This window comes from Aegilops tauschii, chromosome 2 (assembly GCF_002575655.3).
Source record: "Aegilops tauschii subsp. strangulata cultivar AL8/78 chromosome 2, Aet v6.0, whole genome shotgun sequence".
Classification (NCBI taxonomy): Eukaryota; Viridiplantae; Streptophyta; class Magnoliopsida; order Poales; family Poaceae; genus Aegilops; species Aegilops tauschii.
In genome coordinates this window covers 578,077,207-578,105,024 of record NC_053036.3, presented here as the reverse complement: position 1 = coordinate 578,105,024, position 27,818 = coordinate 578,077,207, and the positions used below count along the sequence as shown (strand labels likewise).

The window sequence follows — 27,818 nt, the reverse complement described above, 5'->3', positions numbered from 1 at the left end:
AAATGCGAAGGTAAAGAGCGAAACAAGGAGAGTTTACCAGGGTGCCCGGTGACGTGCGTGGCCGCGCCGGAGTCAAGTATCCAATCGCTGCTGGACCCGGGAAGTCCATGCTGGCTGTAGGCGTGGTTGAAGAGGGCGGCGTGGTCCCAGGACGGCGCGCCGTACGGGGAGGGTGGCGAGGGAGCCGCGGGTTCAGCGAGGACGGCCCGGTCAGCATGAGGGGGTAGGCCTGAGAGTGGACCCCAGGGCGAGGGGCGAGGACACCGGCGGCGTTGGGAGGGATCCAGGCAGGGCGAGGATGAGGAAGTCCCATGCCGAACGGGGCGAAGTAGCCCGTCCAGGGTGCCGCCTAGGGCGGCTGAGAGCCGCGTCCGGAGTCGGGGCGGCCACGACCACGGCCGCCGCCGCGGCCACGACCGCGTCCACCACCGTAGCCGTTGTTGCCGCGGCTGCCACCGTTGCCGCCGGTGCCGCGGCCACCGCCGTTGCCGCGGTCACCGCGATCACCGCCGCGGTCGTTGTTGGTGTTGGGGCCGCCGGTGATGGTGAGTGCGGCGGCGCTGGCCTCAGCAGCGCGAAGGTTGATGTTGTACTCAGCCAGCTCGACACAGGAGCGGGCGACGTCGAACAGTGGGAGAGGCACCGTGTCGCCGAGGATGGTGCGGATGGTGTCGAAGCGCGCGTCAAGGCCGTGAAGGAACTGCATGCACAGATCACGGTCGGAGACGAAGGCACCGGTGTCCGCAAGCCCATCGGCAAGGGTCTTGAGACGCCGCACGTACTCAGAGACCGTGAGGTCCCCCTGCTTCAGATTGCGGTACTGCCGCGTGAGATGGAGGTACTGCGCCCCCTGGTTGGCGAGGAAGTAATCCTTGATGCGCTGCCAGGCGGTGTACGCGTCTGTCGCGCCGCCATGATGAGCTCGAGGAGGGAATCCGCCAGCATGAAGAAGATCCAGAGGACGATGCGGTGGTCGACAGCGAGCCAGTCGGCGTCGGGGTTGAGAGGAGGACGGCGCTCGATGTGGTCCTGGACCCGGTGCTACATGAGGACGCAGGTGAAGAAGGTGCGCCACTTGATGTAGTTGTGCTCCGCTGGATCGAGTTTGAACTTGATGTGGTTGGAAATGTGGTCATTGTGGAAGTTGTGGAGAAGAGGATTAGTGGGCGGGGCGAAGGAGAAGGCGAGGGCAGTGATGAGAGCAGCGAAGGTGGCCGAAATGGTGGATGAAGGACGAAGGAGGAGGTGAGGTGCCAGGATGGAAGATAAGCCACAAAAGATCAATATATCAAACTTCATTTTAAGGTCATTGCTCTCTTTTTTTAAAACAAAACATACCAGACTTTATTCATTGAAAATAATAGTTACATCGTTTATAAGCAATGGTACAATCTCACTCGCGAGTTCCTCCAACCAATCAAACATCAAAGAAAATCTAGCCAAACTAGCAAGCCCGTGAGCAACTTTATTTGCTTCCCTGTTACATTGTTGAAACCTAGCAATAGTAAAATCACAAACAGAATTATAGCAACCATCACAGCTGCCCCCAAAGAAAGACCACTCTTCTTCATAGTTTCAGTGACCTCCAGATTATCAGAATTAATAATGAGTTGGTTGCATCCTACCCTTTGCGCAAGAGCAAGACCGAATATGAGCGCCAAAGCTAATCACACGGCTTAATTATCTGACGCTGGCAAGGTTCCATTTATGTTTCTATTTTATCTAATTTATGAAATGTTCCATCAAATATCTGTTTTTGCTCATTTTTTGCCATTTTTTTGGTATCTGCATCTCACGCCAAATTATATGACGAAACACCAGTTTGGTTTCACGCCCGAGTCTTACTGTTACTTACCCGCGAAGACAAACAGATTCTTACACTTAACCATATTATCATCAAGTTGATGCTACGGTACAACTGGTTGCGGCCATTTCCATTTTCACGATACAGGGTGGGGAGGGACCAAAGTAAAACATGAGAATCCAAGACGCACATGCACGCACGCATGCGTGCGTTTTGTGGCGCACATCTTGAAACCAGATCTACATGTGGACTGTCGACTGCGGAGTCTTGCCTCGAAGAACCACCCTGCATGGTGGGTGGCACTATGCAACAGCATCGGGCCAAGTAATCAAGAGGCGCTTTGTGTTTACTACAATTTACAACTTGTACTCCAGTGGTTCAAGCCTCTGTTAACGGTGGCATGCAACTTAGACGGTGGCACAACCACTATTTTATCAGGAGAGAAATAACTAAAGAATGGGTCTTATTAGTATGTAAGACTACCTCGGGGAACAAATTACGAAAAAGGGTTTCCCCTCGCTTTATATTATAAAGCAACGGACCGAGCATTCAACATGACAGTACAGAAAGTAATCATGTCAAAGTCGCGCTGGGGGCACAGCAAGACAAGCCCCAAATAAAGCTAAAAAACAAGCTAATCCGGCTCCGGAGGGGGTGGTGGTGGTGGCGGAGGCGGCGCAAAAGTCGACGCCGAAGAACGAAGGCCCTCTATGATGTTGTCGATGGCGTCCCGGTCTCGCCGCTTGCTAAGCGGTCTCCAGAGCTGTAGAAGGCCACACAATTTGTAGATCGCATCAGTCACACGCCAAGGAATCACGCGTTCTATGACTAGTTTATTACGATTACACCAGAGGGTCCACGCTAGGGTGCCCAAAGCCACCCACATGGATGGGCGGCTAGAGCCGGGGAGCCTGAGCACCTCCCCAAATAAGTCCGGGAGGTTGTCATGGCACCAACTGCCACCGACCACCTCCCGGAAACAACTCCATAGGAATTGTGCCATAGGGCACTGGAAGAAGATGTGGTTGCAGTCTTCCAGTACCAAACAAATGGGGCAGAGGCCATCCCCAGGGCCATTACGTTTGCGGACCTCCGTACCCGAGGGTAGGCGACCGCGGACCCATTGTCAGAGGAAAATGCGGATCTTCAAGGAGAGTTTGATCTCCCATAGCACCGAGAGTTCCACCAGGCCAAGAGTGGGGACTATCGCCTGATACAGGGATTTAGTCGAGAATCGGCCACTTGACTCGAGGTGCCAAGACACTAGTAGAAAAAGGGGCTTTCGTTCGGGCCTGGCCAGCCCATTAGTCCCGGTTCTGCCACGAACCGGGACCAATGGAGGCATTTGTCCCGGTTCGTGAGCCCAGGGGGGCGGCCGGGGCCTCGTGGGCATTGGTCCCAGTTCGTCTGGGCCCATTTGTCCCGGCTCTTGGCACGAACCGGGACCAATGAGCCTCGCTCCTGGCCCACAACCATTGGTCCTGGTTCGTGGCAGGAACCGGGACAGAAGGATGGCCTTTAGTCCCGGTTCCAGCCACGAACCGGGACAAATGAGTTGCCTATATATACCCCATCGCCGGCGAGCAGAGCACTCCACAGTGCTCTGTTTTTTGCTGGCCGACGAGGAAGGGCATTTGGGTGCTCTAGCTCACCTCTTATCCATGTGAGGTGTTCGATGAAATGCCCGAGCCACACTAGTTAAGCTTCCTCCTCTCGAAGCTCGACCTCCGAGCTCCATTTTTCCGAGATTTGTCTAGGTTTAGCGGTCCGTCACGCCCCGTCCTCGTCTTCACCGCCGTCGATCGCCCGCGCCAATCTCGTCGCCGGCAACACCGTGGTGAGCCTCTTGTTCTTATCTTCTTTCTGAAAGAAAAAAATCTTACTTTAGATAGATACTTGTCTAATTTTCTTACTTTTGACACGCAGATGAACCGGCAATGGATGTACGGTGACAGACACACCTCTGAGTACATTAAGGGCATGCATAATTTTCTCGAAGTGGCTGAGGCAAACAAGCAGAATGGTTTTATGTGTTGTCCATGCCCTAATTGTGGGAATACGAGGTCTTACTCTGACAAGAAAATCCTTCACACCCACCTGCTTTATAAGGGTTTCATGCCACAATATAATGTTTGGACGAAGCACGGAGAAATAGGGGTTATGATGGAAGACAGCAAAGAAGAAGAGGACGATAACAACTATGTGCCCCCTGAATACGGTGATGCTGCAACGGGGGAAGCTGAAGATCAAGAGGAAGCTGAAGATCCAGAGGAACTAGACGATGTACCCGATGATGATCTCCGCTGGGTCATTGTTGATGCAAGGGAAAAGTGCGAAAGTGAAAAGGAGAAGCTGAAGTTCGATCGCATGTTAGAGGATCACAAAAAAGGGTTGTACCCCAATTGCGAAGATGGCAACACAAAGCTCAGTACCGTACTGGAATTTCTGCAGTGGAAGGCAGAGAATGTTGTGCCTGACAAAGGATTTGAGAAGCTACTGAAAATATTGAAGAAGAAGCTTCCAAAGGATAACGAATTGCCCGACAGTACGTACACAGCAAAGAAGGTCGTATGCCCTCTAGGATTGGAGGTGGAGAAGATACATGCATGCCCTAATGACTGCATCCTCTACCGCGGTGCGTACAAGGATTTGAACGCATGCCCGGTATGCGGTGCATTGCGGTATAAGATCAGACGAGATGACCCTGGTGATGTTGAGGGCGAGCCCCGCAGGAAGAGGGTTCCTGCGAAGGTGATGTGGTATGCTCCTATAATACCACGGTTGAAACGACTGTTCAGAAACAAAGAGCATGCCAAGTTGATGCGATGTCATAGTGAGGACCGTAAGAAAGACGGGAAGTTCAGAGCACCCGCTGACGGGTCGCGGTGGAGAAAAATCGAGAGAAAGTTCTGGGCTGAGTTTGCAAGTGACCCAAGGAACGTATGGTTTGCTTTAAGCGCGGATGGCATTAATCCTTTCGGGGAGCAGAGCATCAATCACAGCACCTGTGTGACGTCCCCGATTCAATCGTACACTAATCATGCACGCAAACGTGTACGATCAAGATCAGGGACTCACGGGAAGATATCACAACACAACTCTAAAACATAAATAAGTCATACAAGCATCATAATACAAGCCAGGGGCCTCGAGGGCTCGAATACAAGTGCTCGATCATAGACGAGTCAGCGGAAGCAACAATATCTGAGTACAGACATAAGTAAACAAGTTTGCCTTAAGAAGGCTAGCACAAACTGGGATACAGATCGAAAGAGGCACAGGCCTCCTGCCTGGGATCCTCCTAAGTTACTCCTGGTCGTCGTCAGCGGCCTGGACGTAGTAGTAGGCACCTCCAGTGTAGTAGGAGTCGTCGTCGAGGGTGGCGTCTGGCTCCTGGGCTCCAGCATCTGGTTGCGGCAACCAGGTAGAAGGGAAAGGGGGGAAAGAGGGAGAAAAGCAACCGTGAGTACTCATCCAAAGTACTTGCAAGCAAGGAGCTACACTACATATGCATGGGTATATGTGTAAAGGGCCATATCGGTGGACTGAACTGCAGAATGCCAGAATAAGAGGGGGATAGCTAATCCTGTCGAAGACTACGCTTCAGGCCACCTCCATCTTGCAGGATGTAGGAGAGAGTAGATGGTAAGTTCACCAAGTAGCATCGCATAGCATAATCCTACCCGGTGATCCCCTCCTCGTCGCCCTGTTAGAGAGCGATCACCGGGGCACAGGCCAGGCACTGTGCACTTGGCCCAGTGCACAGTGGCCTGTGCTCTTTCTCTTTTCTTTTTTTCCCTTTTGATTTTCCCCTTTTTAGCAGCTTTTGCATGTTCTTTTAGCCACAATTGACTTTGCAAAAATATGCCACTGGCCAAAACAATTTTAAACAATTATTGGGCACTACCACAAAATGTTTGGGGTCATCAGGAGTTGTCCAAGCATTTTTAGAAAATGAAGAGGACATCTTAAATACTGCTGGTCCAGATAATAAATTCCCAGGGGCAATTTGGGAATTCCAAAAATGTTGGCTTCAACATGACAAATATCTAGGGATTATTTGCCATAGGATGAACTATTTTATTTGCATGAAAGAAGAAGCAAATATTTGACATGCAATTTGAATTTGAATTTGAAGCAGATTTTGGACAAGTGGCATTTTGGCATGATGACATGACCTTCATTAGGGGGAGATTACTGTAGTGTGGTTGGAAACACGTCTCAGAGGTGACAACACTGTTTGTGATGAGCTATACTCGTTGTCCAGGGGACCATCTTCGACTGTATTGACTTACAAAGGATACAAGATAAATGGGAATACATTTTACATGATCGCCCAAGATCAAAAGAGCACCAACGAAAACAGCGGTGTCCGCTTTGATGCAGCAACCGAGAGGGGAAAGGACACATATTATGGTTACATAGTGGACATATGGGAACTTGACTACGGACATGATTTTAAGGTCCCTTTGTTTAAGTGCAAATGGGTCAATCTGTCAGGAGGTGGGGTACAGGTAGACCCACAGTACGGAATGACAACAGTGGATCTGAACAATCTTGGGTACACTGACGAACCGTTCGTCCTAGCCAATGATGTGGCACAGGTTATCTATGTGAAGGACATGTCTACCAAACCGAGAAAAGAGAAGATAAGGAAGCGAATACATCATAAGATGAGCCAAAGCGCCACATAGTTCTTTCAGGAAAAAGGGACATCGTGGGAGTGGAGGGCAAGACAGACATGTCTGAAGATTATGAAAAGTTTCATGAAATTCCTCCCTTCAAAGTCAAGGCTGACCCAAGCATCCTGATAAACGATGAAGATTATCCATGGTTACGGCGCAATAAGCAATTCATACAAGCGAAAAAAGTGAAGACTTTCTCTCCACAACTATTATGATGATACCATGCCAACTTTCAACCTTTTCGTAGTTCATTTGAAATGCCTGTTGTAACAGACGAGTTTCCGTATGAAATCATGATACTTCGAAACAGATTGTCCGTTTTGTACATGAAGTGCATCCAGTTTTTGCCGTAACCCTCTCTACTTTCTTGCACATGCTATGTGGGTGAAATGATGATACCATGCCAACTTTCAACCTTTTCAGAGTTCATTTGTAGTGTTTTTCAATTTCATGGTCTTATAGCTCAAAATAATCAGTAAATGCATGGAAAATAACAAATGAAGTCAGAAAGGGTTGAAAATTGATGATGTGGCTTTGAATGGTGCATTTTGAACACAAAAAAACAATGGAGTTCAAATAAGTTCTAAAAAATAAAATCCCTTTGTAACAGACGAGTTTCCGTATGAAATCCTGATACTTCGAAACAGATTGTCCGTTTTGTACACGAAGTGCATCTAGTTTTTGCCGTAACCCTCTCTACTTTCTTGCACATGCTATGTGGGTGAAATGATGATACCATGCCAACTTTCAACCTTTTCAGAGTTCATTTGTAGTGCTTTTCAATTTCAGGGTCTTATAGCTCAAAATAATCAGTAAATGCATGGAAAATAACAAATGTCATAAAATAAATTAAATAAGTAATTAGAAAATAGAATAAAATAAACTTTAATAAAATATATAAGTAGAAACAAAATAAAATAAACTTTAATAACATAAATAAAATTTATGAAACTAAAATTATCAACGTATTTTCTGTTCAAAACATTATAAGCAACCTCTAGTATTATTGAAACTAAAATTATATAAAATTGATGCAACTAAAATTATCAAAGTTTTTTCTGTTCAAAATCATTTAAAGCAACAAGAATTTTCATAAAGAACTTTTTTGTTAGAAACTTTAATAGCAAAAAGAATTATCATAAAATAGAATAAATAAGTAATTAGAAATAAATAAATAAAATAAATAAATATTTTGTTGTAAGTAGAAACAAAATAAAATATATAAAGCAAAAAATAAAAAGAAATAAACTGGGAAAAAATAAAAACAAGCAACCTACTGGGCCACCACGGCCCGAATACGACTAGAAACCCACCCATGGGCCAGGATTCAGGCCCATAGAAGGCCCAATATAGATACAGTGTGTTTAGGCCCGAAAGCCTGCATTTGAGAGGAGCTCGAGAGGGCAGCGGGAGTGGGGCTTATAAACCACTCTCGAGCTCCCTCAGCTAGCGAGGTGGGACTAAACTTTCGTGCCGCGATGCGGGCAGCACAAGGCCTTTAGTCCCGGTTGGTGCCACCAACCGGTACTAAAGGCGTACATTGGTACCGGTTCATGCCAACAACCGGTACCAATGCGCACCCTTTAGTCCCGGTTTGTGCCACCAACCGGGACCAAAGGCCTCTGCTTCCCGCCCTTTGGGCTGCTGAAAAGCGACCTTTGGTCCCGGTTGGTGGCTCCAACCGGGACTAAAGGGGTGCTTTGGTCCCGGTTGCAGCCACGAACCGGGACCAAAGGTCTGTCTATATAAGCCACACTTGTGAAATTTTCGGTTCAGTTCTTCTTCCCACTGCCCCGACGCCGTCGCCGTGTGCTCCCCTGACCCGACGCCGTCGCCGCGCGCGCCCCTGCCCCGACGCCGTCGCCGTGCCGCCCCGCGTCGTCACCGCCCCGGTCCGCGCCGCCCCGCGTCGTCACCGCCCCGGTTTGCTCCGCTCCTGCCCCGACGCCGTCGCCAATGCCGCCCCCAGTGAGCCCCGGCCCCCGCGCCCCTGCCCTGCCCCCCGCCGCCGCCGTAAAAAATATATGATTAGATGATTTGTTTTGTTCATAGATGTGATTTTTTTGTTCATATATCATATGATGTTTTTATATTGTTCATAGATGACCGATCATATTTGTTCATATGTATGCAAGCGAAGTCGTTGTAGTTAGTTGTACTGTTTAGGGTTAGGGTCGTCGAGGAAAGAAATTAAGGAAAGAAGAAAAGAGGAAGAAAAGAGGAAGAAGGAAGAAGAAGAAAAATATGAAGAGGACGAAGAAGAAGAAAAAAAGAGGAGAAGGAGAAGGAATAGAGGAGAAGAAAAAAAATAGATTTTAATCTATTTTTTTCTTCTCCTCTGTTTCTTCTTCTTCTCCTTTTTTTCTTCTTCTCCTCGGACATGTGATGAGGGGGGAGAGGAAAAGGGAAAATAAGAAGAGGAAAAGGAGAAGGAGAAGGAGAAGAAGAGGAGAGGAAGAAGTGGAGAAATAAATAAGAAGATGAAAAAAGAAGAAGAAAAAGAGGTGAAGAAGAAAGTAATAGAGGAGAGCCTCTATTCCTTTCTTCTTCTCCTCTTTTTTTTCTTCTTTTTTTCTTCGATCTTCTCCTCTATTTCTTTCTTCTTCTCCTCTTTTTTTTCTTCGTCTTCCTCTTCTTATTTTTTATCGGGTATGTCGTTGTCGATATACCCCCTCCCCGATAACTTCGACATGAGGGGGGGTCGATAAATAATAGAACTAGTTAAACAAGTTTATTTTTAGTAAGTACTACTTTATTTTATTTATAGTAAGTGCTTAGTAGTTGAACTAGTTGATTTAATAAAAACTACTTTATTTTACTATAGAAGTAGTTTATTTTTAGTAAGTACTACTTTATTTTATTTATAGTAAGTGCTTAGTAGTTGAACTAGTTGATTTAATAAAAGTACTGTATTTTACTATATATAGAAGTAGTTTATTTTTAGTAAGTACTACTTTATTTTATTTATAGTAAGTGCTTAATTAGTAGTTGAACTAGTTGATTTAATAAAACTACTTTATTTTACTATAGAAGTAGTTTATTTTTAGCAAGAAAATTAATAGAACTAGTTTATTTTTTTAGTTCAAGCAATTATTCCCGCATCGACGTCGACGATGCCTATCCCGCATCCTCGTCGTCGACTCGGCGGAGGAGGCCGGCTTGATCAGAGGGGCCATGTCCGGCACTGGGCTCCGCCGGGCTGGTATTGGGAGGTGCTACCTTCCCAGGGGCGTAGGTTGGTGAGGAGCTAGCCCGTCGTTGACCCGATCCTTGTTTGGTGGCGGTCGCGTGGGCCAGTGACGGTGCCTAGGCTTCCGGACACCGCGGAGGTGGTACGTCACCGTGTCAGCGAGGAGGACGAGCACGTTCGTCGCTACATGGTTGCGTTGGAGGGCAGGTTCGACAATACCTGGCAGGTTCTTCAAGGATCTCACTGGAGCTATGATCATGTGATGGTTCCTTCCCTTTGGGTGTCCACCGCCCGCGCCGATACCCGTCGGGCGCTACGGTTCTAGCTGTGCTAGCGATGCTATATATATGTATGATAGTATTCGAGGTGTATTAGTGATAATATTCGACGATGTACGGACGGAAGAGATGATGTAGTTTTGCTTATAATTGAATGCATGCTCATTTGAATACTACTTTATTTTACGATTTGGTTTTGCTTATTGAATGCTCAAATTGGAAAACTACTCCTACTTTGAATGCTAAAATTGGAGAGCACTATGCAAGGCGTATGCATATGATTAGTTGATAGCTTGTAGGGTTTTTGTTGTCGCAGAAATCTAGGAGCCCCCCTCCATCATCCCCGCCGTTGTCCCCGTCACCGACCCCCTCCGACCTCGAGGTGAGACCAGCCAAATCCTTTTTTAGAAAGATAATTAAATTATATTTCGGGTTGACTTTAAGTCTGTCGAGTCTCCACCATATATGAGAGGACGAAGAATCCCGACGGTTGTCGTGGGGTAGCTTCTCCTTCGTTCCCGTGTGCTAGACAATTTGGTGTAATGCACTTGGGAACGAAATGAGGAGCTACCATCACCGACGGTCACAAATGTCAGAGAGGAATCAGTGAGGGAGAGTTCCACCATATATATATGAGAGGACGAAGAATCCCGACTGTTGTCGTGGGGGTCGCTCTCCTTCGTTCCCGTGTGCTAGACATTTTGGTGTAATGCACTCGGGGACAAATGGAGGAGCGACCATCACCAACGGTCGAATGTATACACCACGTGAGCTGAGAGTTTTCAAGAAAAGACTCGACAAACTGATAGTCACCCCGTGATGAATAATAATGATCTAATTTAGTTTTTGTAGTACATATATTTAATTGTACAAGTTTAATCTTTGAATTATGAACGTAGGAAATGTCGTCATCGGATGACGAAAGTCTCTTGGGGGAGTGCGGCTAGTGCCACGATGATCGAGGTTTGTGCGACAGGCCTCACCTGGACGATGATCGGCGCTTCAGCATTAAGCTCGAGGAGACCTTCGATGTTGAAACGGCACGCAACGGCGACAAGTGTTTTTTTGTAATTAAGTATGACTTCAACTATTTCAACGTGTAATTTTCATCTTTTACAGTTCAAGTATAGCTTATCCCATGCCATGCAAGATGCTATGTCTTGGAGAGGATGGATTTTGAAGACCATGAAAATTTTGAAATGAAGAAAATTCACCTAAGGACCCATCATGATGTGGATTTTGAAGTAAATCTGTATAATGGTGAGAGCGTAACCCATTTTGGTTGCAAAAATTGGGAAGCATTTTGCAAGATGTATGGTTTTGATGAGAGTATGCTTGTCACCATGGATCTTGGTGATCCTGACATCGACCAAGACAATATGGACATTTGGGTCCTTGTTGATACGCCTCCAGTTCTACCGCTATGTGAGTTTCTCAAACATAGTTAATTATAAACTAATTTATATTGTTTATTTCAAAATAGTTGACAGCTTATTTCCATTGACAGCTTATTTTGATTGTTCAAACAATGTGCAGAACATGGTAGACAAAACCCACTACACCGATGGCTCCGAGTTAACTTATCAGGAGAAAAATCATCTGGTCGGATTTTGTACTGATCTTGAGAATTACAATATCTACAATCAAACTCCTCAACATTATGGTCAATACATGCCACTAGTGCACGTGTTGAACTACGGTAACTACCATGGAGATACCCTGATAAGATTTTTTACTATTACGACATCCGTGCATCTTTTGCATACTTCTAAAACTAGTACATCATTGCTAACTATGAAGTTATTACTATGTTTTTCAACAGAGAATCCCAGAGGATTGTGTGCCTCATTTGATGTATCAGAATGATAGCCTTCGTGTTTTGAACATATATCCAGGTCATCCTACGAATCTCAACTGTCCATACCGGATTTCTAAAAGAAGTGGAGGCATGCTAATCAGAGAATGGAAAAAAATGTATGGACAGTCGTAAGGAGGTTCTTGGAAGCAAAAGGAAGCGCCGCGCAAGCATTGGAGACAGGATGATCTCCATTCTCCATAATGGAGAGTCAGGGTCTATATTGTTTTATGCTATTTTACCTTAAATAGGGTATTTAGGTCCTGCATAATACTGATGATCATGTGCTAAGAACAATTAAGTACGGTTGGTTCGATGACTATCAGAATGATGATCGTATGACTTGTTATTAATAACGAGTAGAAGTTGTATGATGATGATTAGTAGGACTTGTTATTATGATGATGCATGATGCGAGCATGAAGAGTTATTATATTTCTGTGGGTGAAATGAACATGGATTGGATTGAAGTGAAGGCAACATGCATGTGGTGCATGTCGAAAGTAGTACAATCCAAACTTGATCAAGTTAGGATTAGTATTACTTTCGACATGCACCACATGTTGCCACACTTCAATCTAAGTCATGTTTAGGCATAGCAGTAGCAGTAGCACGGAGATAAGAGAGGACACATCTCTCTATTAGCTACCTATAACAACCTAAATTAACCCCCAAAATCCCTAAACCACCTCCTTTAAAAAAACCAGCCCCTGAATTGCTGACGCGTGGAAGCTTATTGGTCCCGATTGGTGCTACCAACCGGGACCAAAGGCCCTCCTGCCTGGGCTCGCCGGAGCGGCCACGTGGAGGCCCATCTATCCCGGTTGGTATAAGAACCGGGACTAAAGGCCTAGGGCATTAGTAACGACCCTTTAGTCCCGGTTCCCCAACCGGGACAGATGGGCCTTATGAACCGGGACAAATGGCCCTTTTTCTACTAGTGAGATAGCGAATCGGGTTCCAGCGAGGGGGTGTGAAGGGCAATACAGTCAATCAATTCTTCCCATTGCTCAAGTTCCACGGCCCCGAAGGTACGGCGAAAGGCGATAGCGCCCAAGTCAGCTAAGGCTAGAGCCAGAGAGAGCTGTGGCCGGACGCAGATCACAAACAATGCTGGAAAGCGTTCTGCAAAGGGCCGGGTCCCTGCCCATCGATCTAGCCAGAACAGGGTACTGGTCCCTGAACCTATCTTAATGGAGGTCCCAATGCGCAATATCGGCATCAAATGAATCACTGATTGCCAGAATTGGGACCCACCAGTTCTATTCGCGAATGGCAGTGGCTGCCCACGAAGGTACTTCGCGCGGATAATCTCAAGCCATAGGCCGCCCTCAGCAGTCTGAATCCGCCAAAGCCATTTGGAGAGGAGAGCAATATTCATCCGCTCGGACGAAATAACCCCAAGACCTCCTTGGTCTTTCGGCTTGCAGATCTCAGACCACTTATGTTGGCTAACTAGTAAAGAATGCGTCTTATGTTGAGGGCAGTCCAGTGACCATTGAGAGCATCAGTAAAACAAGTATAGGGCATGGACAATGAATCGGGCATCTTTCACGGTTTGTAGAGTTAAGCACACGGCTTGATTATCTGACGCTGCCAAAGTTTCATTTCCGTTTCTATTTTATCTAACGAAATATGTATTTGGCAACCCTGTGCCCGATTGCAAAAGTGCCAACCGACCTGATCTCCGTCCGATCCGGCCTCACACGCTTCGGTTGCTCGATATGCCTCCTACGCGATCCCGTCGTTAGTTCCTTTTTTCCACTTTTCTCTCCAGGTGCGGTCTCGCTCGCTCCGCCTTTGCGCCTATGGATTTTTCCTCCTTCCTCCTGTCGGCGTCGTGAGCTGCACCAGGCCATCGGCCGGGATCCCCCGGCGTGACCTCCCCGATTGATGCTCCGCGGTGGCGCGATGGGAGACGTTGCGGGGTCGGCGCCCCAGCGCCTGCTCCAGCTGCATGCCGCCGCCTTCCGCACCTCCCATGCAATCATCGCCGTCGCTGTCGGCACCCACTTCGTCGGTACACCCGCAACCCCCTCTCTCGCATCTCTTTCTGGGTGCCACGACGGAGCTAACTCGGAGAGCGGGTTCAGTGATCCGGTCCCTGCTGTTGATCTGGGTATGACGACGCCTGAATTGGATTACTGAATGTGGCAACAGAGCCTTTACATGTGTATACATAGGTTGAATGAACTAACAGAAACCGAGAATTGTCACATTAGTATTGATCTGATTACTGGTCCTAGCATTATTAGCTCAACAGTCTCTTGCGCCTAAGATGACGGAGTGGTTTTTTTTATAGTAAGTTGTTAGCTGGATGTAATTCTATCATGTGTAGACAGAAGTATAGATTTCAAAGTCCAACCAACCTTTTGCCTATTTTTCTTACTGGGCTAAATGCCATTTTCTATCTCAATGTTGGTTCTTATTTTTGTTCACCTCCACGCTGAAGCACTCAAGGCTGGGGTGATTAAGGAGGCTCAAACAATACCGTCATTCAGTAGGACAGGATGATCCAACTGTTGAAGGAGAAGGATTGTGATGGCTGAAACATAAGAAAAATAAAAAATCAAACAATACTATAGTCATCCAGTAACCTTCTCCTTGAATTAATGGCAAAAGCAGCATATAAGGTCTTTAGTCTGAAGGAAGAAACGAGATGGTGTAACCTAATCTAATGTGGATAGCTACTAGTACTATTCTAATTGCAACTTTATCCTTCTATGCCTCGAGAAGAAAAAGGAGAGAAAATGTTATGGAGTTGAACTCCTGACATTACTGAATGTGGCAACACAACATTTACATGTGTATATATATGTCGAATCAACACAGCCTTATGACCTTTGACATTGTTATTCATATGATAATTTGTCATGACATTATTAGGCCAATAGTCTCTCTCTTTCATGTTGAGACAAGAGGCCAGCTTTGCTGACTAGTATGATCCATGCATGAATCCACACTAGTCATTCTTGATTGCACCTAGGACACCTTTTGGGCCTTAAAGAGTTATTGACTCAGAAAAAATGTTATTGCAAACAAATCCCTAGTAATTTCTAGTAATAGCACGGTAATATACGCAATGCACATTTGATAACTTACACAAAAACACTACGGTAACTTTAACCTGGGGAATAAGGTTGTTAGAAACATACCCAGGGTAAATTCTGTGTAAGTAGCATGGTAATATCTCCACCACAAACCTGATAACTTAGGTACAAACAGCGTGGTAATTTTAACCATGGGAAAAAATTGTTGAAAAGATTTCCCCGATAATTACTGACTCTTTTAATCGCTACAGTGGCCCTTCCTGATTGAAACTGATTGCATTGTTCCTATATGGTGGATGGAATTTTTTTGCAAATACAAAATAGATCGCTCCCAACCAACCCCTACCCTTTTACTCTGTCGCCCACCGTCCAAATCCATGAGTTCATCCATGCGTGCATACCTTGGTAAAACAGGAAACACTGACTTGATAACTTGGGTGCAAACACCATGGTAACTTTGTCCAAAGAGGAGAAAATTGTTGAAAAAATATATCCCGATAACTTACAATAGAACGTTAATATAAGAATCGTATACCCGATAACTTACGTAAAAACACCACGGTAATTTTGACTAAAGGGCAAAAAAGTTGTCGAAAAACATACCCGCGATAACTTAAGTGAAAATAGCATAGTTATATATGAACCGCAAAACCCGATAACTTGCGTACAAATACAATGATATGTTTGATTCGAGTGGATGAAGTTGTTGAAAATATACCTCAGGAACTCATGTGTAAATAGCACGGTAATAGTCTTGATTTGAGGAAGAGTAGTAAATAGCATAGAAATTACACACCACAACCTTGATAATTTAGGTCCAAACACCGCGGTAAATTTGATCTGGAGAAAAAAATTGTTGAAAAGATACCCCCGGTAACTTCTGTGTAAATAGCATAGTAATATACTCATCGCATACCTGATAACTTACATACAAATACCATGGTAATATTTGACTCGGTGGGGAAATTGTTGAAAACATACCCCCGTAAATTTTGTGTAAATAGCATGGTTACATACGCATCACATACTTTACGTACAATCACCATGGTAATCTTGATCAAGCAAAAAAATGTTAGAAACAAACCCCTGGTAACTTATATGAAAACATCATGGTAATATACGAACCGCAGACCTGAAAACAACATGGTAATATAAGAACCGCAGGCCTGATAACTTATATGAATAAAGCATGGTAATATATGAACTGCCACTACAAGAAATATGTCAACTTGTGACCTTGACTATTGGTCACTGAATGGTCATTATTTTTCATTTGTGACCTTTTTGTAACAAAAAACAGATGGTCAAAAGCTGACAGTCGTAAACTGAAATTAATGACCTTCTCCGTGAGAAGGTCGTAGACGTTTACGACCAAAATATGCCTATTGTTTTGTTTTGGTCACTAGCAGCCTCCCCAGGCCACGTAGGCATCCGACGTGGCAATCTGATGTGGCACAAGAATCAGCCCGGTCCAATTCAGTGTTTTACATGGGCCGAGCCCATTAATTCAACCCATTTATATATTTTTTCCTATGAATTTTTTGTCAGCTAAATGGACCAAGCCCAACATTGCAGCCTTTTTATTTTTTGGGCCATGGCCTTTTTGTCTCAACAATTTCATTTTTTTCTTTTTTTCTAAATTGGGTTCACTAGTCAGGTGGGTTCCCATTGTCAGGTTCTAGTACTGGGTCCTAGCCGTCAGGGCAATATTCTTCATTTTTTATTTCACGCAAATAAATACCTGGTATTTAAATTGGCGCACAGAAAACACACGAAATACTTCAAATATTATCAACCATCAAAGTGCTACATCATATAACACACATACAAATGTGATAAGCATCAAGTTTACAATCATATAACAAGCTCCACAAGTGTACAATCACATGAGCCAGTTCTGCTCCACAAGTGTACAATCACAAGTTCTGCTACATCATACACACATACGAACTATGCTTCACGAAGAAACATGAGCAGTATAAAGGGCTTCATTAATGCAAAACTTGACAGTTGACAACAATGTTAGCACTATGCTTCCTCCGAATTCTTTATCCTGATCAGCATCTGCACGTTATAGAACAATATTGATCAATTATAAGCCACAACTTCAAATGCCCATACAATTTGTAGTTGCTTAAAAAAACAAAGCAAGCGAGTACCCAGGAGCTTTGGTTAAAACCCATCTAAATAGAGATAAAAACTGGCAAACTATACATCCACTTACAACATAGCAAAAGGAAAGAAAATTACACATGATTAAGTAATATATATCATTCATGTTGGAACAAAGAGCAGACTAACTGACACAATGTGGTAACTAAATCATTCAATCCTTGAGACTGATTGGATGTCAGTTTCTTTTACTGCCAGTACCTATTGGTAAATTAAATTACTAATCAGAGGAAATATTTAAGCAGCCCAATTACCTACCAGATCATTGTACTTACACTTCCTAATCAGATCACCTAATAAGAGATACTATTAAGAATGAAAAGATGATTGAACACTGAAAGAGGTTAGCAAGTTGCTTGTTGGTTTCATCACAAGTACCAGGAGTATTTTTAAACCTACGCAAGTCATTTTTAAACCTATGCAAGTACCAGGCGTATTTCAATCCTTTCCAGTGCAAGTACTCAAAATTTGTTTGAGTAGCAAATCTAGGAGTACTGGAGAACTCCAAGTTAAATGTACTCAAAGCAACCAGCAAAATCTTTCAATACCGGTCCCTACAAGTAATCAGAATACAGCAGCAACAAGTACCAGGAATAAATCAAATAAGTAACTAGAACAGAGAAAGAAAATGTAGAAGTGGCAGCGGGGCATGAATGGTGTCCTGAGTTACTGCTGCATCGGCCGTAACAGAGGCCGAGGAACTCGCTGTGATGGGTTGCAGTATCAGTGCTGATGCAGTCTCAGCCACAGGCTCCTCCTCACACCTGAAGTTAAACACGCGGGTTGGTCTGCAGAACTACAGCAGTTTAGCTTTTGGAGATGACGAATAACTCAAATTACCCTTGATATCTGTTTTAAAAAAATTAACCTTCTAGTATGGCCATGTTAATAGATAAAATTAACCTTTTCCCTTTTACTTTCTATGAAAAAGGTAAGAGACCAGAATTCTACATGCAGCTTCTTATAGACATAAATCCAAGAGAAATACATCGTTGTAGTGCATGGCAATGGCAGTTAGGATCAAGCAGGTTTTACATTCGAGTCCAGAAATATCAAGGTTCTATAAGCTTAAATTTCAGAGACCTGATTGACACTGTAGATTCTATAAGCTTAAATTTCAGAGACCTGATTCAATTCAGAAAAGGAGTGGGAGCTTATTTTAGAGGCAAGTGAGTGAGTGAACATGTTATTAGGCTTAATTACCAGGATTTGGAAGAGAACGCTGGTGGAGAAGATGCACGCAAGGCCACCAAGCCAGCTGTAACAGCAGCAGGAGCAGCAGTTAATTGGAGGAAACAAACCAAATGGGATAGCTGATGAACGCGGAAAACAGTCGAACAATGGATGTACTTACACTGTCAAGGCAGAAATCGATCAAGAGTAAATTGATACAGCAGCATCATCATCCAGGCAGCCAAACGTGCTCCCAAACCAGGCAGTTTACCTAATATTGACCATCCAATGCCACTGTAAAGACCTGAAATACATGCAATGATTTAACAGGATATTTTTGTGCAGAGCAAAGTAACATATGGGCATCAGAAATATGTTGCTTTAGAATGCAGAGCAAAGTAAACCTCTCAACTCCACTAGTTATTATTATGAGTACAATGATTCCCTTTGATACCATCATACATGAATTAGAATCTCTAAAGTATGTCAATCGGGGATGATAACATGAAGCAGGCACAACAACAGAATGAAGTGAAATCTTTATGCAAGCCCATGTATTTTGGTATAAAGAAGCATTGAAGCAATTAAAAGCAAGCTTCTAGATCTATGTTTGGACGACAAAAAATTGTACAAGCTGAGTTATTTGATGAAATAATCCAAGCCTTTAGGCTCCTACTGGATATGCTCTTAATGTAGCCAGTGCGTAGAACCACTATGGACAGTTGGACACAATCACAGTAAGATCTTATCTAATGTAGATGTATTGTCTTTGTCAGGATCACAAGCTATATGGATCATGATGGACTGTTACTAATAGCTGAATGGCAATCTAAGATGGGATGGAATGATTATAAAAAGGAAATCTGAAGGGCGGAAAACTGAACCCCCAACCCACTGAGACCAGCCAACCAGGGATGCTCAGCACATAAGTCAGACCATATAATACAAGTCGGACAGATGAATTTTGAGTCATCTACAGCGGTCGATCACATCAGTGGCGCTCCGAATTGCATTCCTAAACTAGAGCACGAGCATGAGGTGAAGAAGCCCATCGGAAGGAGGAACGAACGGGTCACCTGCACGGCTCGGACGGCGAAGGCCGGGCGCTGCGCCAGATCCTTGGCCAGCTCGAGGAGGCGCTTGTGCGTGACCACGTCCTCCACCCTCTCCACGTTCACATCCATCGCGTAGCTGCACACAAACCCGAAACGCCAAAATCGAGAATCATCACTCATCAGCACCGCCGCGTCGCAGCCGTTAGCAGGAGGGACCGTGAGGAGGGCAGGGCGCGTTACCGTGCGGGGAGGCGGTTGAAGTGGCTCCAGAGGTCGTCGTCGAAGCCGGGGGCGCGCTCCTCGGTGGCGTGGAGGCGCGCCAACACCTCGGTGTAGACCTCCAGCTTGTGGTGGTGGTGGTGCTGCTTCCTCGACTACGGCCCCGCCCATTCCAGCAGCACCAACTCGATGAATGGGCGGCCCGATAGGAGGAGAGGAGAGGAGGGACGATGGGCGGCACGTGCTCGGAAGGAGTGGTGGTGGTGGCGGCGTGAGGGAGGGGAAGGGAGAGAGGAGGGCGGCGGGGAGCTCCGCCGGAGGGAGGTGGCGGACGCGATCTGGAAGGGAGGAGGTGGCGGCTGCGATCTGGAAGGGACAAGCGCGGATCCGACCGCGGCCGTGGGAGAGAAGGGGAGGGGTGGGGAATCGCCGCGGCGCTCCCCACCGACGAGATCGAGGGGAGGATCGGTGGAGCTGGCGGGGAGGAAGGGGACGGGATCGAGAGGAGCTAGGGTTTGTGCTGGTGAGGAAGGGAGGGGATCGGGGAGCGAGGGAAAGAAAGGAGGCGGGCGGTGGATGGAAATTGACCCGGAGGACATAGCTAGGGTTTCGCTAATTTTTTTTAAATAACACATTTTTTTATTAAATTACAGAAATATTACGCTGAAAAATAATTTTCAAAAATAATACACCGTCGGCCCGCTGCAGGCCGACTGAGCCTAGTCAGCCCACAGCAGGCCGACTGGTGGCCTATCTGCTTGCTGCTGGCCGATTGGGCTGTCGGCCACCAGATCAAGTCCAGTCGGCCTGCAGTTGGCCGACAGGGTCTAGTCGGCTTGCAGTTGGCCGACAGGCACTAATTGGCCTGCAGTGGGCCGACAAGGACTAATTGGCCTGCTGTGGGCCGACTGGTGCATGCCATTTTTTTCCCGAACGATCCCCGTATTTTTTTTAAAACTATGACGTATTCCGCACAACCCTTTCCCGCCATATGTTCCCGCAAACTCTTTCCCACCATATGTTCGCGCCAACTATTTCCCGCCACTCGTTTCCCGCCACCCATTTCCCGCCAACCCTTTCCCGCCATACCGCAGTCGTTCTTTCCCGCCATTTTCTCCTCTCTACCTATAAAACCCCCTTCAGATGGAGGTGGATAAGCATTCCAGTGTAGTGTAGTTGAGATGTCCCATTATCCTTTCGATCGTAGTTTTCACCCTGGGATGAGCAGGACTCTTCTGAGGCTAGCTACCGATTTCAGGATGGATAATAGGATAGTTCCATGGGACGAACTCACCGGTAGTGACACCATAATGAATGAGTTGGCTCACCAATTACGTAGGTCTGGGTGGCCTGAAAGGACCTATGAGGAGGTACGTAAAGAACTTCTTAGGTTGCATGACAGGTGGAAGAAGGTAGTGGTGCCGAAGAGTGAAACTTTCAGAAGGACTGCAGCAAATAATCCATGTTTATGGACTGAGGAGAGCGAGGACGAAGATGATATCTTCATGCCGCCGCTTCCAGGTTCTGCATCGTCGAAGGGCAAGAGTTCTTCATCATCGAAGGGCAAGGTTTCTGCATCATCGAAGGGCAAGGTTTCTGCATCATCGAAGGGCAAGAGTTCTTCATCATCGAATGGCAAGGTTTCTGCATCGTCGAAGGGCAAGAGTTCTTCATCGTCGAAGGGCAAGAGTTCCGCATCGATCGAGGATGACGATGATGACTTCATGTAGTTTTTATGCTGTATGCTATATGTAGTTCTATCTAGTTGTTTGTAATGTCTTGTTGTATGAGTATTATGTTCTATCTAAATATGATCTTGTAGTTCGGATAACAGAGTACTAAAATAGAGTAGGCATATGTCTCATACATAAGTACATAGTCATTTGTCTCATACATAGAATAGACATAAGTCTCACACAGAAATAGATGGTAATGTCTCTACTGATAGATAGAAGCGTCGGTGACGACATCTGGCCTGGCGGGGAGGCGGATCTGGAAGCGGCGACCATCCCCACCTGTCGGGTGCCCTAATGTGACGAGGAGGAATCTCAGACTCTCCCTGGTCATGCTGTGTATCCCGTGTGGGGCCTGGTGGAGGAGTCGAAAACATGTTCATCCACTGGGTGTGCTGCGACATCTGAGCTTGTATGTTCTCCTCGGGATGTTGATCACTCCCCCATGTATCATGTGATGCCGACATAGACGCCTGATATCCGTAGGCTCCTACGCGATGGAACATTTCATCATGAAGAATGAGGTCGCGTCAATTAATATTGAAAACAATAAATATGAAGACACATACCTGCTGGCTGTGATGGCTGCTCTGGCTCAAACACGAAACTGGACGAGGGACCGTGCTGCTGTGGCTGTGGAGATAACACGAAGCTCGACGAGGGACCGCGTTGCTGTGGCTGTGGAGAAAACACGAAGCTCGACGTGGGACCATAGTGCTGCGGGTGCCACGTAGAACTGCCAGGTTGATCAGGACGGGGTGGCCTGGTTGTCGGCTGATGTGCTAGACGTGGACGTGGTTGATGTCGGTGCATGGAGTGACGCGGCTGCTGCTGCTGGTGCTGAACAACATCGGTTCTCCGGGTGCACGTGATAGCCTCATACACAGTCCGTATCTTATTCTGAATTCTTTCCAAGAAGGGTTGTAGCACTGGACAATGCTGAAGAAGAGGTCCAGACGATAGTGATCGTCCAAAGGTGGTCACGTCGTCGTAGAGTTCGCGTGTCAAGGTAGCCTGCAAATTTCCATGACGATTAATAATGCTGTCTCTTGCACGTCAAAGTATGTGACAACATTACGTAAAGAAAATATATCTTACCGCGTACTGCCTAGAGCCCGAAGTATCATAGCTCGGGTACATATCCGACGGAGTAGGACCCGGTATCTCCTCTGGGTGGGAGTACTCAACGATGCATAACCGTGTTCCGGTCATGTAGCGCCGCAAATAGAGATTGAATTCATCGAGATCGAAATTGTGATTCTCGTGCCATAGATTTGTGTTTGCTGTCTCCCATTCTATAACATACGGCTCTAGTCTAACTAGCCAGTCAGCAGTTGTCCTGGTCATGCCCTTCCTTGTCGTCCTAAAATTGTGGTGTCTATTCAACAATTACCTAAAGCTTCGAATGGAGTACTATGAAAGATAATGCAACATTGAAAAACTGGTTAATACCTGTGGATGTGTGCTGGCACCGGGTTCTCTATAGGGGGAGGTAGCTCCAACTGCAGAAGACCAAATTGCCTCATAACCCTCTGTTGTGCCATCTCCTCGACGAAGACATCGAAGATGATCTTAGATTTTGTCATCCAGTAATCTCGGTCCCTTGTGCATAGCACAGACATACCACCAGGGTATCTCGCTTGTATGGCTGCTTCCGTGTAGGGCTGCCAGATGACCCCGGTGTACGCATCGAACTGCTCGTTCAATGCTGTGTATGCCTTCCTGGTCTGATCACTAGCAAAGCGTCTCTGCGGAGAAGAAAAGTTAGTAGCCGCTAGCATCGAACTATCTCTTGTGCAGAAAAAAGTTGTATTAAACTACAACACGGTGCATACCTCGCGACGTGTCCAACACAGACCGAAAGTAGGCATGTCGATGCCGTCAACATCAAACATGGCGTCTATAGGCTCATGAACACGTACATCTGGTCGCCCTATAGAGAACCTCTCCCACGACCACAGCTGTAGGAATAGAGGGCATCCAAGAAGGGATGGCTTTCTCGATGTAAGCTGGCAACCGTTGCACATACCTCGGTATGTAGCCGCTAAGACCGCCGAACCCCAACTCCTCTGTCTGATCTGATCCGCCGTCTGAGCGCTCGCTATCTCGAGTGCCATAGGAATGTAGAGCGCGCTAATAGTGGTGACATGGTTCTCCGTGAACATCACCTTGCCGAAAAGCCACATTAAGTAGGCCTCCAGGCTCCGAGTGATCTGTTCCGCAGTCAACGGCGCCCGGAAGTTCTGGATCTGCATTAAGCGAAGAGAAAGTTTTAGTAAGCCGCAATTATTTTCTGTAAAACTGTATGCACGATAACTTGAAGATAATAGGTAGGGGAAATTACCCGGAAATTTAGCAACCACTCATACTTAGGTCCGTGATGCTCCCATACCGGATCCGGAGCATCCGGAAAAACACCATGAAAACGTTGTGTAAGAGCTCGCTCCCAACCAGCCGGTGCGTCCAACGGTCCTACGGCATGACCTGCCAACGGTAGTCCGAGCAAAAGTGACACATCCTCCAGAGTAGGAGCCATCTCTCCCCATCTGAAGTGAAACGTGTGGGTCTCTGGCCTCCAACGGTCCACTAAGCAGCTCAGCAAGGACCCATCGATGGCGAGGCGTTTCTCACCCGGGATAGACTCAACCAGACGCGCGAAAGGTAAAAGGCCGGCCCATTTCAACCTTCATCAGAGAACATTTTAGTTAGTGTCTCCCATTAATATGCATGTCAGTGTGCAAATTAATAAAGCACGTACCGCTGAAGCCATCCTGAGTGTATCATCCAGTTTTCCTTAGGAGTGCGAGTGACCAGAGGCTCAAGCTTGCGCTCATACCATATCGCAGCACGATGACCCCTATCAATGTCCCCATTCAGCAACCACAATCCCGACATTCCTGCACATACAAAATTCAGAACATAGTGCCACACTTAATACAAATCTCCTCTCAAGCGCCGCATGCATACAAATTCAGAACATAGTGTCACACTTAATAAAAATTCAGAACATAGTGTCACACTTATTACAAATTCAAAACATAGTGCCACACTTAATAAAAATTCAGAACATAGTGCCACACTTAATACAAATTCAGAACATAGTGCCACACTTAATACAAATTCAGAACATAGTGCCACACCACACTTAATACAAATTGAGAACATACTACTGCTAGCTTAGCTTCTTCCTCTCGCCCTTACTCCTCTACTGCCTCTACCTCCTCTTCTTCCCCGGTTGCCTCGTCCACGCCCAGTGACGAAAGTGGGACAATTAGTGTCCCTATGGCCAAATTCATTGCATAGAATGCATTGCCTAGTCGGACCTCCTGCTTCAGATTCATCCATATCATTCCGGATGCGCTGACACTGCCGTCTGCCTCTACTTGTACGCATATGCTCTGGGTTTGGAATGTAACGCCTTTCGGCGGGGTTGACGCTGTTGAAATTACCCATTGATCGAAAACCCATCAGCTCACCTGTCCAGGTATTGAGGACAGACTCTTTCAGAAAAAATGGAGACACAAACGATATTGCGTCCATTCCAAGCTGCCCGCAAGCAGCAAGTACATGTGAGCAAGGTAGGTGAAGCAATTTCGGTTTATTGCATGTCCACTCACACGTTGGCCAGGCTTCATTGCCAATTTTCACCTCATGCGTCCTCAACTCATTTGCACATCCGAATTTGTTGTTGGCTAAGCGGACCTCAAACCTTCTTTCTTGATTACCGATGGCGACTACAGTGTGTGACCTAGCTTTTTGCATCTTGTTGTCCATGTACTTCGTGACTCTTTCACAGTACCGTGTATTTGGGTTGTTCAAGATATGCTGCTCTGCTTTTTGACGTCTATCTCTGAAATACTTGACGGTGCCATAGAAAATACCCTCAACGATGGTTGTAAGTGGTAATGCCCGGTTTCCTCTGAGGACAAAGTTGTATGTTTCCGCGAGGTTCGTTGTCATGACACCGTACCTTGCTCCATGTGTGTCATGTAGCAAAGACCACCTCTCCAGAGGCTCATGCTCTATCCACTGCTCGAAGGTTTTAATCGACCTCCCGAGCCTTCTCCTAGTACCAGGTGGGTCAAAGCCTGGCAGGTCACATAGCCCAACAGGCTCCTCCTCCACGGCCGTTGTTCCTGTTGCCAATTGTGCAGCTACTGCTTCAACATGTGCCCTCACCGCTGCATCTCTTGCAGCTTTCCTGTCCCTCACGTGTCTCTGTGTGCACACATTAAGTCTGTCTCGTATCAAATTGTACTTCCATAACTGGTTCTGCTTGCAGAGTTTTTTGAACAGATTCATCAGGTTCTTATTTCTAAACCGCGAGAAGAAATTAGCCCCCAGATGGCGCATGCACCAACGGCTCTGCAAGTCCTGCCATGGAACTTGTTCCTCAGGGCCTGGGTTTGTCAGTGTCCTTATCGCACTGAGTATACCTACATGCCTGTCATGAAGGATGCACACATTGGGCTTCTCCTTCACAACTGATATTTTCAACTGCCTGAAGAACCATGTCCAACTTTCAATGTTCTCACTCTCCACAAAAGCAAATGCCAGTGGGACAACTTGATTTTGGCCGTCTTGACCTATGGTTGTCAGGATCTGACCCTTGTACTTGCCTGTGAGAAAAGTACCGTCAACACATATCACCGGTTGGCAATGCTTGAAAGCTTCGATGCATACACCGAAAGAGAAGAAGAGACGATGCAACACCCTCACAGTTGGGAACTCTGGCATGAATATGTCTTGGATATCGATATAGGTGCCTAGATTCCGCTGCTGCAGGGTGTGGAGGAGGTGGTCAACAGAGTCATATGCATCAAAATAAGAACCAAATCTCCTCTCAAGCGCCGCATGCTTAGCCCTCCAAGCCTTGCCATAAGAAATTCTGTACTTGAACCTGGCGAAGACTTTTGTCTGGACTGCCTTCACTTCCATAGCTTTTCCCTGCACTATCTCATCGTAAAACAATAGAGCAATAAGCGTGGATGAAAGGTTGGCATGATCTTGAGGGATGCAGGGAATAAGACAAGTGTGATTAACTAAGTCACTTATCACCCAACTTGTGCCATACTTAGGGAGAAAGCCGTGCACCCTGGCGGGACAATCTGCGTTCTTGCATACCATTGTCAGGAATTTCTAACTGGACACCTGAGCTGTGAAAACCCTTTGCGTGGACATTGCCCAATTAATTATTGCATCCTTCAGGGCTTGCTTGTTCGGATACATAGCACCCGTCGCAATATTGTTCTGGTGATATTGCCAGGCTGAATCATGTCCATCATTCACGGTCATTGCAGATGAGAAGTCATGATTCCACGATGCAGGATTCGGGACCTCCTCTGCATTTTCTTCTTCATCTGACTCGTCAGAATCATCGGCATGACCCCTTTCAACATCGGTGTCTTCTTCTTCCATCTGGTTCTGCATGTGCCCATCTACCTCGTCAGCGTCCACCCCGCCATTGTAATCACCATCGGCATTTCCTCCTTCTACCTGACTACTCTGCCCTGGTTCATAACCATAAGCATTTCCTCCTTCTACCTGACTGCTCTGTCCTTGTTCGTAACCATAAGCATTTCCTCCTTCTACCTGACTGCTCTGTCCTTCGTAGCCACCCTCGCCTTCATGTGCAGTGACCTCCTTCACGACGGGAAGCACTAAAGCAACAGGATTGCATCCCCTTCGTTCACAACCTTGTAACCACCGCACCCAATCGGAGTCTCCCTCTATTGGCCTCAAATAAAAGTAAATTATTGAACTTGACCGTGTCCACAATGCATGAACATCGACGGTGTGTGTTTCAGTATCAAGACCTAAACTTGCCGCAATCCATTCTTTCAACTGACAGACAGACCATGTTTGTGGTGCGCTCATTGGCACCTCTATGTGAGTAAATTCACTCAGATCTGCTCCCATCTCAGTTGTTTGGACAGTACCAGGACTGTAGTAAAATCTGAACTTCACTACATCGGACATCTCGACTCACCTATTTTTTTTCAACAACGAAATACAAGTATTAAGCAACAACTTAATATACCCCCACTAACAAATATTAGACATGTCTATATATTAGCTAGCTATATATTACAGAATATTAACGGAGCAACTAATACAATTCACACACCTACAAGTATATTACGAATATTTGCCACAACAACTACAAATATTGACAGATTAATATATTTGACCGGACTGCCTATATTACGGACCTTTTTTCGGAAATACTACAAATGTTGACACTCCTAAATACTTGACATCCACATATAATACGGAATATTACCGGAGCGACTACACATTTTTACACAACTAATTAGTTGACATCTAAATATATTTACGTATACTACCGGAGCAAATAACAATAATCGCACACCTAATTTATTTCACATCGAAACATATTAACAAATACTACCGGAGCACCTACGAAAAATAAAATGTTTGCTGAAATATACCCTTGAAGCGTGCGTGCGAACCAAGAACGACGAACGGCGGCCACCAAACTGCCGGTGCTCCGCCTCCAACGAAGAACGACGAACGACGAGCTTCACCTCCACCACCTCCACCACACTGCCCCAACTTCACCACCACCACCTCCACCAAAATG

At 46.0% G+C, this 27,818-nt stretch overlaps 1 protein-coding gene across 1 annotated transcript; it reads right to left on the bottom strand.

Moving 5' to 3' along the window:
- Positions 1-349: 349 nt before the first annotated feature.
- Positions 350-24,226, bottom strand: LOC123497159 (uncharacterized). The gene is made up of 8 exons (XM_045233324.2): positions 23,973-24,226; positions 23,559-23,898; positions 23,050-23,463; positions 22,667-22,962; positions 22,313-22,577; positions 19,503-19,636; positions 19,277-19,398; positions 350-921 (listed from the first exon to the last, which is right to left on the bottom strand). The coding sequence occupies exons 1-8, from the start codon at positions 24,107-24,109 to the stop codon at positions 350-352; spliced, it is 2,280 nt and encodes a 759-aa protein (XP_045089259.2). The 5' UTR covers positions 24,110-24,226.
- Between the last annotated feature and the right edge of the window lie 3,592 nt (positions 24,227-27,818).

Bases quoted from the DNA above. Each gene is read 5' to 3' on its own strand.
- LOC123497159 (XM_045233324.2), bottom strand. From the start codon at position 24,109: ATGTCGGGATTGTGGTTGCTGAATGGGGACATTGATAGGGGTCATCGT. The intron at 23,464-23,558 runs GTAATTTCCCCT...CGCTTAATGCAG, and splicing joins AGTGGTTGCTAAATTTCCGG to ATCCAGAACTTCCGGGCGCC. The intron at 922-19,276 runs GTTCGTTCCTCC...TCCCTCCTCGAG, and splicing joins CCGAGCCGTGCAGGTGACCC to CTCATCATGGCGGCGCGACA.